The sequence below is a fragment of the Thermobia domestica genome, chromosome 11, assembly GCF_964235325.1.
Source record: "Thermobia domestica chromosome 11, izTheDome1.hap1.1, whole genome shotgun sequence".
Classification (NCBI taxonomy): Eukaryota; Metazoa; Arthropoda; class Insecta; order Zygentoma; family Lepismatidae; genus Thermobia; species Thermobia domestica.
Genome location: NC_137464.1, coordinates 85,492,573 through 85,507,486, shown reverse-complemented (window position 1 = coordinate 85,507,486; position 14,914 = coordinate 85,492,573). Strand labels below are relative to the sequence as shown.

Here is a 14,914-nt window from a genome sequence, read left to right as displayed (position 1 = left end):
TCTATATTAATTTCCCCATTCCTAAAATAAGCTTTGAAGTCTTTAACTAGGGATTGACATTTGTCATGCAATCTTTTAATATTTTTGTCACTTCTTTTTCTTCTAATTTCGTGTAATAATGCATTTACCGACTGCCAGGTCTTTGCATAGTCTAAAGACTTGCTTTAGAGAAAGATGGACACAGGAGAAGTAACTGAAAACATGTCTAGCATGACTACAGCTAGAAACAAATTTTCGAATTTGCACCACTGTCCTAGAAGAAACGCACTGTAAATTTTGTTTTGCAATCGAAATTGCCTGTTGACATATCTAACAATACTGACAAACATATAACAAATTTAGAAGATTCAACATTATCATAATGTAAATCTATTATGGATGATAGAGCTTTGTGTTTGCTCCACCACTTAGTAACACCTATTTTTTTTTTTTTTTAATCGGTATAGCTTTGCCCACCCAGAACGATGTTTCTTTGTAAATTTCTCCCACACGATCATTCTCTTGTATGAATTGCTTAAAAATCAAGCGGATTCTTCCACAAGCCCGAATAAATGTTTTGCTTGGAGGGGCATTTTACAGTAGAATCTGCTATAACTAAATTGAGAACGTGTCCCATGCAATGAGTGCATATGATTTCTGGGTTTACTTTCTTCAAATGTGCTTGAAGACCATGGTAGCATCCTTTCATATTACTGGCTCCATCAAAACAGCATGCAACCATATTTGAAAGAGGTATATTTAACTTTTCAAGTGATGATTGTAATTGTTCAAATAGTGCTTCGCCAGAGGTATCTTCTGCTATAGTTAAATCAAGAAGTCTTTCATAGATTTTACCCTGTATAACATAACGAACACAAACGGCTACTTCGTCCATCACTGCTATATATTCAGTAGTATCTGCCATGACACTATATATTATGCTGTTTTTAAATCCTTAATAATCATATTTTGCCATTTTACAATATGTGTAAATCTGGTATTGGTTGTTTTTTTTTTTTAACTGTTTTTCAAGCATTACGTTAAACTATGTTGTTGTGTTTTAAAATTATCAGTAGTTAATTCTGTTTTTGTATTCTAAACATCTGATAATTAAGTTATTTTGTAAGTTTTAAATATTTATTTTCCTATGCGTTCGGGCCCTCCCAAAGACTCTGGGGCCCGTCGGGCCCTCGGCGATTGCCGAGCAGCCAACCTAGCCAGACCGGCACTGCAAGAGATACTCTATTTGAGTTCCAGTTAATCAATATTTCTGGTGTCAAGTATTCTTTTAAATACACGCAGTCGTCGTAAAGAGCAGGATCATCAATACAGACTACTTTCCTAAATAAAGTCTACAGTTTTTGTATATTCTGCCAACATGGTACACCTTTAAGCGTAATCTAACTAAATTGCTTCAAAAGTTTTATTCACTTATCTAAATATTCAACTGCAGTTTAATATAAAGTATAAACATACTGGCGAATCTTAGCTCCTTCAGAAACAAAACTCCCCCTATCCAAATTCTCAAGAGTTTTCCCCGCAGCTACTGAAATGAAGTAATCTTGAGATTTTGAAGCTAAATTTTTCTTTAAATCATGTAAAACAGAAATTACCTCAAAAACTATAAATGTTTGATCTTATATTTTTTTCTACTGCGGAATGAAAAGTTGATGGCTGATGAAGTAAAACCATGCTCGGAACATTCAGAAGTTCCAGACACAGCTGAACCTTCCGAATGAGTGTTGGTACAGAAGAGTGTAGAATTTGCATTGACCATTTCTATTTTTAATAATAATTACGGGACACCTGGGTCACTTTTGCTTAAAAACGGGACATTTAGGCGTCCCGTTTGAGAATCAGAAAAAGAAACAGGACAGCGGTTGAAAAAAGGGACTATCCTGGCTAATACGGGACGTCTGGTCGCCTTGACGATAACCACCAGGAAAAGGACTGCAAACAAAGCGACACCCGTAGTGCTAAGGGGAATCCATCGATTGGCGTGTCAAGAAAACCCCGGCGCAACGTGATATGGGTCACAGATTCCACTTCACATTGTCAACTACGAACAAAACATTTCCCAAGCGCCTCAGATTGAAGTGTTTACGAAATGTCCTGTACACCACCTGCTACCGTGTCACATTGCCGACCGTAAGACGAACTACAGGAAACTGTATGAAAAGTATCTCGCAGGTTCCAAATGGAAGAAAGTTGTCACAATGAATGAATCATATATCCATCTCACTCTTGGTGGTCACATTCGGGAATCACATACCGTGACATTGACGGCATGGGTTAAAGTTTGATGTTTATTCAGTTTTCCACTTAGTTTGATGTTTTATTCAGCTTTTTGCTTCTTTTCAAGCAACAGATTTCGCCACATCCATTATTCCAAAGACAGACAGATAAATACATTAAAGCAGTTACAAAAATGAAAATGAAATGTAATACTTCAGTTTTACGTCACATACTAATGCCCCTTAGGGTAAAGGAGGATAATTTACGAAAGTGAATGATTGCGAAAAAATGATGGAATGAAAATGTAGAAGGAACTGGAAGACCGCGAGAAAACCCACGGACACGATGTTGTCCACCATTAACACTTGGAATCGAACCAACGACCCCTCTCACTAGAGTTATATTGTTAGCTAATTGGTACGCGTCTTGGACGCGGAAGACTTTGGTTTGATTCCCGGTAAGAGCTCATGTAGTTCGGTTGCCACGTTAAGTTCTAGCTCCATGTCTTATGTACAGATGGTGATCAGAAAATATGGAAACACCTGTAGTTGGCAACACATCAGATGTACGGGTTGGCAGTGGTGTCGTGGCGCCCGCAGCGCCGTACCGCTGGTGGTGGTGTGTTAGGTCGGTCTCCGTACTACGTCAAGCTCAGTGGAACAGTAGTGTCCAGTGGCTGCAGCAGACGAAGGTAGTGTAAAATGGGAGACCTCTCAGATTTTCAAAGAGGGGAAAATGTTGGTGCGCGGTTATGTGGAGTGAGTGTGACGGCAGTGGCTACTGTGTTAGGTGTGTCGCGTGGACAGTATCGAAGGTGATGACGGCCTACACAACACACGGGAAAACCACATCGGGGAAGCGGAAAGGTGGGCGGAAGAAAATCATGAGTGACAGGTCACGCCGGGTATTAAAGCGCATTGTCACGCAGAATCATCGTGCCACTGCGGAGCATGTGACGGAGGAACTCAATCAGCACCTTCCCCACCCTGTTTCGACAATCACAGTCCGCCGCAAATTACATGACATGAACTTACGGGGTCGTGTTGTTCGAGGCAAACCGCTCATCAGGGACCATAACGCTTTCGCACGCCGCAATTGGTGCCGCGATCATGCAACTTAGACTGTTGAGGACTGGAAACGTGTGATATGGTCCGATGAGTCATCCTTTACCCTATTCCCAACCATGGGTCGTATTTATGTGTGGAGAACGCCCAAAGAAGCTTATGATCTGCAGTGTCTCCGCCCAACTGTGAAACATGGCGGCGGCTCGGTGATGCTGTGGGCCTCAATATCATGGTTTTCATTGGATCCTGTGGTCACACTTAGCGGACGAATCACTGCCAACGATTATGTCGCAATTTTAGGAGACCACTTGCATCCTATGGTCCGGATGTTGTTCCCGGACAATGACGCCATCTTCCAGGATGATAATGCACCCATTCATACAGCTGGCATTATTGCAGCGTGGTTTGAGGTTCATCGGGATGAAGTTCAACACCTCCCCTGGCCCACCCAATCCCCAGATCTCAACATAATTGAACATCTGTGGTCCGTCTTGGAAACACGACTCCGGCGACGATTTGTACCTCTATCATCTCTCACAGAACTGGCTGATGCCCTGCACGAGGAATGGTGTAAAATTCCACTTGCTACCATTCACGACCTCTATGCCTCCATCCCACGTCGCATCAAGGCTGTTCTGAAGGCGAAAGATGGCCCGACACCATATTAATCTGGTAAGTTGCAATTTCGTTCAGGTGTTTCCATTTTTCTGATCACCATCTGTAGTCTTCGTGGTGATTGGGGCACTAAATTCCAAATCAACCAACGAAATTTGCATCAAAAGTGAGACCTCTAGTACAACTTTTGTCATTTTGATCTCCAATAAAGTAGTTTACCTAGTATTATCTAGTAAATGTACTATTTGTGTTACAACTCTTGGGAGGTGACTCCTGCCACTGAGACAAGAAAAAAATTTCTCTTGAACTTTCGGCTATCGGACATAGTTTCAGATCTACAAGGTGCCGAAAGCGTGGGAAAATGACTTTTAGACGCCAATAGTTCGGAAACTATCGAACGAAAAGAGGGCGGGTAAAAAATTCACTGAAGAAGTCATACCTACTGTATTGAATTTTGCATGTTTCACAATCCTACCATGCACGCGCAAGGGATTCCCCAAAGGAACGTAGGGAGTACCGGATAATCTGCCAAATCAAAATTGGTCTAAATTGATATGAATTGATAGAGTTTCTACCAGGTAACAATAATTCGTTTGTATTAAATCGATATCTGGAACAAATACAAAATGGCGGACACCTTCATGTCCGTTGTGTGTGGTTGCATAATTGCCAGATACGGATGCTAGCCAACAGTGACATTCTGAGTATTAAGTGTAGCGAATTTGTACTCAAATGCTCTAGAAAGACATCTGGAGTGTCGGTAGAGCACAACAGATGAAGCAGGGTGATTCACATGTGTAGAAACACTTAACGAAAAATGCCCAGAAATGCACTCATACTCAGTAAATAGGAGTTCAAAGCGTCGGAAATGTAAGGGTTAGCGTCAAGAACATGAAAGCCATTGCCAATTCACCAATAATATTCTATCAAACTGATGCAATATGATGTGCATGGTTGCATACCAATAAGGATGCAGCAACTGAGACCACGTTGAAATTGTGCAAGAGGACTCACAAAGAAACTGGGGAAAGTAAAGGAATGCCACTAGTGGGATCGCATGATCGATATTGAAATGTGGCCAATGGGTGATATCAATAAAAATAAGTAACAACTCCTGAGAAGTCCTGCTCGACAATCGGAGTACCTACACCTGGAGTAATCTCCTCCCTCATTTTCATATCAATAAAACAAGCCACTTCTCAGATTGTGGCTGCACCAGACTGCTCCAGATTTATGAACGTTTACTCTCGTTTCGTGTGTGCCTAGCAGTTAATTGTATCAATAAAAGGAGTGATTACTCATTTCTCCCATCCATCGCGCGGTCATCTCGTTGTGGGTAACCTATGGCGCAGTATCCTAAACACCATGGAAGGGGCAAGTAGCGACGACAGTTTCAATTAAAGTGCATTTGTGGATGTTATAAAAGTTTCCAGTGGTACTTTCAAAGTCACAGCTACCAGAAAGTAAACGAAGGAAATTCGAAACTTTGAAGGCAATTACAGTAAAATGCAACGAAATATCAAATACACCAAAAACTGACACACAAATCCAAAACAAAATCTTTAATATTCGAGCGAGAACAAAACAAAAAAAGCTAATTAAAAAAAAGGGGGAAACAAGAAAGTAATACTGAAACTATGGGAACGAACCTATTGGAGCTGATGGATATTGATTTGAATTCAGTAATACAAGATTAACACGACAAGCGCATATCACGCGTTGTCCAAAGTCTTTGTAGATTGTTTGGCTTTAGGAACGAAATCAGACACACATTGAGCCCTTTATTTCCTTTTTTTAAAAAAAGGTCCAGCCAATCACGTCGTAAAGAACGTCCATCTGATTGCGTTTTCCACACCTTACGTGTCCCCTTTCGCCTTGACATAAACAAAATACTTTCACATGTATACCCCTTCCTATCAACATTGAGTTGATTCTAACGTCCCTTTCAGTAGCGGGGCTATATGAGACGGGAACTACTGATTAAACCTCGAATCCGAACCTCATGAGCTCCCGCCGGGAATCGAACGCGGGTCTCCCACGCCAAAGGCACGTACGCTAACCGCTTAGCCACGAAGGAGCTCTTCCTATTAACTATTCGTCTCCAAAACACTAGGTTTCTTCATTGCCACGTGTGTATAGTCAAGTGCTCCGATACCATTCAGAAATGTACATTGTTCCTGCCACTCTGCCTTTGCTGTTTGCATATTACACACACTTACCGGAAACAATCCAGTCTTCAGATTTTGCAATAATCGCATCCATTACACTTGTACTAGTCATAGAAACGTACTTTGAGCCACACCAGAATCGTCTGACACTCCGATCTGGAATCCTGGATCACTCACGTAACGCAAGAGAAACGGCATCTTTTCGTCATTACTTAGTGCGCCATCACGACTTTGGGTTGATCCTAAAAAATGTTGTGCTAATCACTTTACATTTTACTTCATGAACATGTAATGCTTTTTGTAATCACTATTTGCAACATTTCTATGCAGCTTATAAGTTTTTTCTATGCTGCAAAGCAATCATATAATCTGCCATATTTCGCACGGAGTCACCTACTGAGTTTGCTCCACAACTTTGGAGAAGTTACTTGCATCACAGAGGAATCTCTGATTTTTATTGATATCAAACGCGGAGTAGTTACTCGGCTCGGTGTGGTTACTCTAAAGGGGCAGGGCTTCTCCGAGGTCAGCCGAGATGAGTAGTGCTCAGTTCTCTTTTTATTGATACCAATGCGATTAACTACTACAAAATTGGGAATAAAAATTAACTTCTCTGCTTTATTGATATCACCCTATGTGTGTGTTGATATTGACATATAACTAGTGGACAAATGTCAATATGTCCCACTACTGCTGGGACACCGTCTCACGTCCGAAAGCTAGGAAAATAACGTTGTACATTCTGCTATTATATCTGGTGCATTTTTTGGTATAACGTAACTAGAACACGATTGTATCAATGGCCCTCTTTGTTTGGGACATTGTCCCACAGAAAAAGAAATCTCTTAATCCATGGTTCAAATTCTGATAGAGCGTGAAAATAACAAACTTGTATTATGTCCACGTCTTCTGGGACATATGAAGTACTCGAAATATAGGAAAATACCTCCAGAAATTAGTATCTTACACACAGTGCACATGTCAAGACAAAGACGAAAATGAACCAATTTGACACATATAACACTACAGCTGGAATACCATACATATGGAAAAGAAAATGACATGAGAAATAGGAAGAAACGTCTTACAGCTCTGATTGTTTACAACTGTGCAGTAGGAGTAACAAAATGAAACACGCAAGCATAACGGAAGGCTGTACAATTGCGCTTACCAAACAAAGTGGATACTCCTCAAAGAAATGAATACAGAGGAAGTGAGGCTACCTCGAGCCTTAGTGCTAGAGCGCTCGCTTTCGCTCGCGTGGTTGCAGTTTCCAATCCTACTGAGAGCCCACGGCCTCAGATTCAAGACCCGAGTAGCTATTTTCCTATTTTTCGCACATGAACGGTGTCCCAGCAGTAGTGGGACATGTTGACATTTGTCCATTAGCTACATGTCGATATCAACACACACATTGGCCACATTTCAATATCGATCATGCGATCCCACTAGTAACATTCATTTAGTTTACGCAGTTCTTTGTGAGTCCTCTTCCACAATTTCAACTTGCCCTCAGTTGTTGCATCCTTATTCGTATGCAACCTTGCATATTATATTGCATCAGTTTGATAGAATATTATTGGTGAATTGACAATGGCTTTCATGTTCTTGACGCTAACCCTTACATTTCCGACGCTTTGAACTCCTATTTACTGAGTATGAGTGCATTTCTGGGCATTTTTCGTTAAGTGTTTCTACACATGTGAATCACCCTGCTTCATCTGTTGTGCTCTACCGACACTCCAGATGTCTTTCTAGAGCATTTGAGTACTAGTTCGCTACACCTAATACTCAGAACGTCACTGTTGGCTAGCATCGGTATCTGGTGATTATGCAACCACACACAATGGACATGAAGGTGTCCGCCATTTTGTATTTGTTCCAGATATCGATTTAATACAAACGAATTATTGTTACCTGGTAGAAACTCTATCAATTCATATCAATTTAGACCAATTTTGATTTGGCAGATTATCCGGTACTCCCTACGTTCCTTTGGGGAATCCCTTGCGCGTGCATGGTAGGATTGTGAAACATGCAAAATTCAATACAGCAGGTATGACTTCTTCAGTGAATTTTTTACCCGCCCTCTTTCCGTTCGATAGTTTCCGAATTATTGGCGTCCAAAAGTCATTTTCCCACGCTTTCGGCACCTTGTAGATCCGAAACTATGTCCGATAGCCGAAAGTTCAAGAGAACTTTTTTTCTTGTCTCAGTGGCAGGAGTTACCTCCCAAGAGTTATAACACTTATTTTGCAACACCCGTTATATATATATATATATATATATATATATATATATATATATATATATATATATATATATATATATATATATATATATACAGTGTTCCAAAATAATCTTTCCAACTAACTTTAATCGCGTATAAGTCAGAAATGGGGATAGATAGAAAGGTACTGTTTACGGCATAATGTTCACATACACACTCAACATTTTGTTCTATACCAATACTTCCAACAAACCTCTCTACTCTAACTTCTCTAATTACTTTTGTTTTTGTTTCTGTCTTTTCAGGTGAGGCATTGACGAAAATTCCATCCCGCAGAAGATGGTTCAATGTGTGGAATGGTGTATAGAAACCAAATCTGCCATCCAGGTCCAGCGGAATTTCTTTCTCAAGCCCCATCACGACCGACCATCCGGCAGTGGTACACGATGTTCGAGGAAACCAGAAGTGTAATGAAGAGGACGAGTTCTGGACATCCGAGCAGGAGTAAAGCAGATGTGGAACGGGTGCTACAGACATTTCTCCGCAGCTCAACCAAATAAATCAGTAAAGCGTCTCGACAGTTGCAGCTACCAACGACCACGGTGCATAGGGTCGTACAGTAGCGACTGAAGATGTATGTCTACAAGTTGCAGCTGCTGCATGCGCTTGAACCTGATGACAGGCCAAAGCGCAAAGCACTTGCAATTGAGATACTGAATCGCATTGTCGAGGACTCAGACTTTCTGACAAAGGTGGTGTTCTCGGACGGAAAGTGTTTTCATGTGTCCAGGGTGGTAAACCGTAACAATGTCAGGTTCAAAGAACCACTACGTAAGACGGGAAATTTATGCACGACAGTACAATAGTAAACATATCGTGTAGTGTGCTTCATGAGCGTGTGGTAGGATCCTTTTACTTTGCAGAGGCGTCAATCGCCGCGACTGTTTATTTGAGCATGTAGCAACAGTTCGCACTTTCAGAGGTCGAACACCTGCAACCTGATATCCTGCTGCAGCAAGACGGTGCCCTTCCTAACTGGGCTACGATCGTTAGGAGAGCATTGGACGAGACGTTTCCAGGTTGCTGGATTACTTGAGGAGGACCCATTACCTGGCTCCCAAAGTATGCGAACATAACCCTATTAGATCTTTTTCTTTGGAGCTTTGTGAACGATGTGGTCTACAAAACCCCGGCGCTTGACCTGCAGAAACTACGAGCTCGCATCGGCGTCGCTTGAACACGTTATGGGGGACATGCTAGGCCGGACATGGAATATCGCTTTCATATCCTGCGTGCTACAGTTGCCACATACATTGAATTCTGTTAAACGGCTACTAAAACTAGGTGTATGTGAACATTATGGTGCCGCAAATAGTACCTTTCTATCTATTCACATTTCAAACTTATACGCAATCAAAGTTGGAATGATCATTTTGGAACACTCTATATATATTAAGCAATGAAGATACATAGAGAACATCATCATAAATTTAACGTTCAAACTAATGTCTGTAGGGATTAGGCAATGATACTAAACATATTTTTTTCTTCTCCCACTTAAATGCATTCTTTGACCCAGTAGTATTCCATAATAAGATGCCAATTGAAGACAGCTGTGAAAAGTAATGCAAAATGCAATTACGAACGTGATACTTTTCATTTACTGAAGTACGTATATTGTAAGCAAAATCAAAGTTTTAAAAGAGAAATCCGAACATTGATGATTAATATGTTTACACAGGTTAATGTAGAACTTAAACACACACACACACACACACACACACACACATATATATATATATATATATATATATATATATATATATATATATATATATATATATATATATATATATATAAAGTAATGACATTCTCCATTCTCCATGTTGCAAAATGTAGAAGAAATCCAGCTATTAACTCTTAAATTTTCGGATGAGATCATTTATATAGTATTTATTAAACTAAAAAAAAATGTACTGAAGGAAACATGGAAAGAGTAGGCATACCTGTTTAATTAGTTCTAATTTGTCTTCTCTGAGGCAGTTGATCTCTTCCTGCAGACGGAATTCTTCCTTGGTGTGTTTCTCCTCAACCATCTTCAAAGTGTGCTGGAGCATTAGCAATTTATCATTGGCAGTATTCTTAGACACATATTGACCCAGTGATTGTACCTGTTCACTTAAACTCCGATTATCTTCCTTGAGTTCTGAAACTCTAAAGAACACAATACACTACCACAAATAAAAATTAAATTCATTCATTCATCAGATAAGATAATATAAATTTAAATTTACATAATTCCTAGTTCTTCTTGGTTCATCGTCATAGTCGATACTTGTATATGCGAAGTGATTAACAATATGGTAGTAAATTTCTTCCTTGTAAGCAATTTTGAGCAAGACTGTTACTTTCATGAGGAGAAGGAAATACAATACTTAACACTTGAAATCTTTTGAAATTTTCATTCAACATTTGCACTTTCATTCAATTTACTTACTCACAAAGGTTAATATGTAGGCTAGTCATATTTTTCTATAAATATATAGAATAGAATATTTGTAATATAATGATGAATTGTTATAAATACATAGCTATTTAAAAATATATTCTACGAGGAACGGGTGATGCTTTAAGTTGCAAAATTACACTAAAACTTATTTCTATATCCCCAAAAATGTATTTAAAGTAATAATAACAATACAGTATTTGAAGAAAATGTAATCCTCAGCGCAAGACAATATTGATATATCATACATCTTTCAAGAATTCCTGTATAAAAACAAAAGTAGAGAAATGTTGACATCTATGGTTTGTTACATGAATGCAACACTTGATCAAATTTTACTACGAAATTAATATCATAAATTTATTCATTTAAGAATTTCATCAGAGAGTTGGTAAGTACATTCACTTCCGAGGCAACTCAAGGACAGCTGAACTATTATTAGAGTGCTTACACGTACTTGGTGAAGGCAATTAGCAGACTAAAAACAACCAAAACACTTATATAATAAAATCAATTTAACAAAATGTATTTTCTTCAAAAAATGTGAAACGTGGATTTTCCGATACACCTCATCAATCTATAACTTTCATAGCCTAGGAAAACCCTAGTTTTGGATGACATGAGAATAAAAACCGACTAAATGAGGAGAATAAGAACCACTGGTAGTTTGACCAGGGTTGCACTTTTCCTTTGGTGATTATTGTGTTCAGATTCGAAAGAGATTCTATTCAGGGTCAGAGGTCAAACTTAACGGGTTTTATCGAGTTACTGAGTCCCGGAACAATGTCCCATAGCTCCTATATGTGGTAGAAAAGTATCATAAAGTGAATAGCAATTTTAGTGCTTGAGAAATGGCTTGGAACTGACGCTGACGCATTGTGGAAATTGAGATGGTTTTATTGAGCTGAGAAAAAGTTACATGGAAACGATTGGCTAATTTAAGAAGAAAGAAGTTTTCTGATTGGATACCTGGAATACCCAATGAAGTGATAGGGAAATGGTTCTTGTAAGGGTTTAATCCTGTTTGCTATTGTAAGGTTGAAGGTTGAACAGCTAAAAGGTTCAGAGGTAAAACAGGAGCTCTAAGTAATAGTCTTATATACAGAAGGCACTCAATGGCTTGTAGTCGATAATTCTTCAGGGATTTCACATAGTATTGAGAGCTTGGTGAGCAAGTCAGAGGCCGATTGGAGGCGTGGAAGGTTGCATCGAAGAACTTGGAGTAATTTGCTGAGTTGTAATTCCTGAAGTACAGTCATGATTTCTTGTAGATCGTGAACAGTAGAGCGATGTTCTTCAAGTTGATTGTGATCCAGCGATGATGGAGCAGTCTTGCTAGTAGAGGAAGTCTTCTTTGCATTGGTTGGTTTTCCTCGTCGCTTTGGTGCGTAGTCCTTAGTGGAAACAGAAGGCAGTGGTGGGAAGTCTTGTTGAAATTCTGGATGTCGAAGGCTACGTCGTCTGAGGATATTATGTATTGCTGGGCATCGGCTGAAATTAGCAGGGTGTCTGCCTCCACAATTTGGACATTTAACTGAGGATTCCTCTGGTAGTCTGGTCCACGTGTAAGACTGATGATTGCCGGAATACTTGAGGCAACGTGGTTGAAAGTAACATGAAGACTGGGTGTGGCCTAAACGTTGACATTTAAAACATTGCACATAAGGCTTAGGTCGTTGTGGTTCAATTTTGATCTGGTAGAATTCCAGGTATTGTAAGCCGTAAACATCTTTGACTGCGAGGGTCTCCTTTAGCGTAAGCAGAAAAAGAGGCATAAGAGCACCTCCGCGTCCTTTCATTTGTTGCGCTTATATACGAGGGGGAGTCAAATGAAAACCATAAAAGTAGAAATAAAAATCCGCATATGGCGCCAGTGAGTTGTAAGTTGGCATGCCTGTTTACGATAGTATGCCGGATGTCTCCTAGGTGGCAGCAGCCGGCAGATGCACAAACACCGGCGCAACAACAGTTCCAAAATGGCAGCCCCACTAGCCACATGCACCAGCGAGGAGCAGCGTTCTGTGATTCGGTTTGTGAAGGTGTGAAACCGATTGACATTTTTAGGCGAATGAAGGTTCAGTATGGAGATGCGTGTTTGTCACAGCCACAAATCTATGAATGGTGCCGGAAATTTGCAAATGGCCAGGCTCGGCGCGTAGTGACTCCAGATACCATTGCAGCCGTTGAAGCCACAGACGTAACACCATTTGCAAATTTCCGGCACCATTCATAGATTTGTGGCTGTGACAAACACGCATCTCCATACTGAACCTTCATTCGCCTAAAAATGTCAATCGGTTTCACACCTTCACAAACCGAATAACAGAACGCTGCTCCTCGCTGGTGCATGTGGCTAGTGGGGCTGCCATTTTGGAACTGTTGTTGCGCCGGTGTTTGTGCATCTGCCGGCTGCTGCCACCTAGGAGACATCCGGCATACTATCGTCAACAGGCATGCCAACTTACAGCTCACTGGCGCCATATGCGGATTTTTATTTCTACTTTTATGGTTTTCAGTTGACTTACCCTCGTAACTGGATGTTGCTATTTTGATAGTCCGTCTTATTGTTCTCTAAGCTGGAGTCAATTGGTAATTATCGGGTGACAATTTTAACTAGTTGTTCTTTTTTTAGCCAAAATCCAAGGGATATTGTAGGTGATAATGTTTAAAAAAATTGTGAGCTCTGTATAGTCTTCTTGAGAATGACATTGAGATTTGATTTTATCTGGATACACAGCACAGAAATGTGCGGCTTTACACACCGAGAAGACGCCGTGAGTCAGTTGATATCTTTTGTTGGCAGGATAATCATCAATTGTTAAACTCTTGATGTATCGAGTGATGCCATCAGTCGAGCATTTGCTGGTATATGAACCAATCGTATCTTGAGATCTGGAGGTAAGGGGTGAGGTATCAATCCTCCCAGTAGTTTCTGATGATAAGATAACGCATCAGCTGTTGAATCGTGCTTTTGCTCAATTTCGCCTAAGATGGCAAAAGTATTGCGAGTAGGTAATGTTGAAGGCGTTACAGGTCTTGGCTTAACCAGAGGTGACCACTTTGACCTAACCTCACTCAACCTCACGCTCACAAACTCATTTCAACCTCACGCTACAAACTCATTTTGACTCACGCTCACTCGACCTAATTCTCACGAACTTATTTCGACCTCACGCTCACCTCACTAGTCTGACCTCACGCTCACATTACCAGTCTGACCTCACGCTCATTCAACCTCACGCTCACATAACCAGCCTGACCTCATGCTCACATCACCAACCTGATCTCACCCTCAACCTCACGCTCACATAACCAGTCAGACCTCACGCTCACTTCGTGAGGTTGAGGTCAAGTGGGCGTGAGTTCCGAACTCGTGAGCGCTGGCCTCATGAGTTTGGACACCTTTGGGCTTAACTGTATTCTTCGCCATTTTGAAGAGATGTTCATCTGATGACGAAGTGGTATTTTTAGTATGTCCCTGAAAAGAGCTAGATGATTTGTGAGTTGTATTGGCATTTTCTTGATCTGTAGAAATCTTGTCGTCTTCGACCATGTCTGTCATCTGAGGATCCATAGACAAATCTATGATCTCTGGAAGGGGGTCCAGAGCACAGCATATATATATACTGGTATTCAGCAATACCGGATAATCTGGAAAGTCTATCTTGACTTTAATTAAAGTTCCATCTTTACGTTGAAGACTGATGTTAGGCTTTTGATTGCTTTGATCCATATCTAGAGCGCAAGAGATACGTGTCCGTACTCAACGAAGTCCCAACGTTCCGAAAGACCGACGCAATGCTATTCATTTAATTCTCGGGCAGGTGCGCTGTTTATAGTCGCCGTCGCAGAGATAGGAATAGAAAGTAGAAACTGGATGCAATTAGCTAAGGATAGAAGTCAGTGGAGAGCTTTTGTGAACGCGGCACTGAACCTCCGGGTTCCATAGGCCATAGAGTTAGTTAGTTAGTTAGTAGTTAAACGAGTTGGACTTGTCGCCACCCCTTGGTGCGTCACCAATGGAATTGAAAGTGTAAGTTCAATTCTATCAAGATCTTTTTGATTTCTATTTCTTATCTGATATATTATAGCAAGCAGCATGTCTGAATTAAGTTTC

General features: G+C 40.5%; 1 protein-coding gene across 4 annotated transcripts in view; it reads right to left on the bottom strand.

Annotated features, from left to right (window-relative positions):
- Positions 1–14,914, bottom strand: part of LOC145664243 (centrosomal protein CCDC61-like) — a 94,517-nt gene that overhangs the window by 27,213 nt on the left and 52,390 nt on the right. For all 4 annotated transcript variants that reach the window (XM_081730732.1, XM_081730733.1, XM_081730731.1 and 1 more), the window contains one exon: positions 10,298–10,505. In XM_081730732.1, coding sequence (XP_081586858.1) covers positions 10,298–10,505 — 208 coding nt within the window. The remainder of the gene's footprint in view (positions 1–10,297; positions 10,506–14,914) is intronic.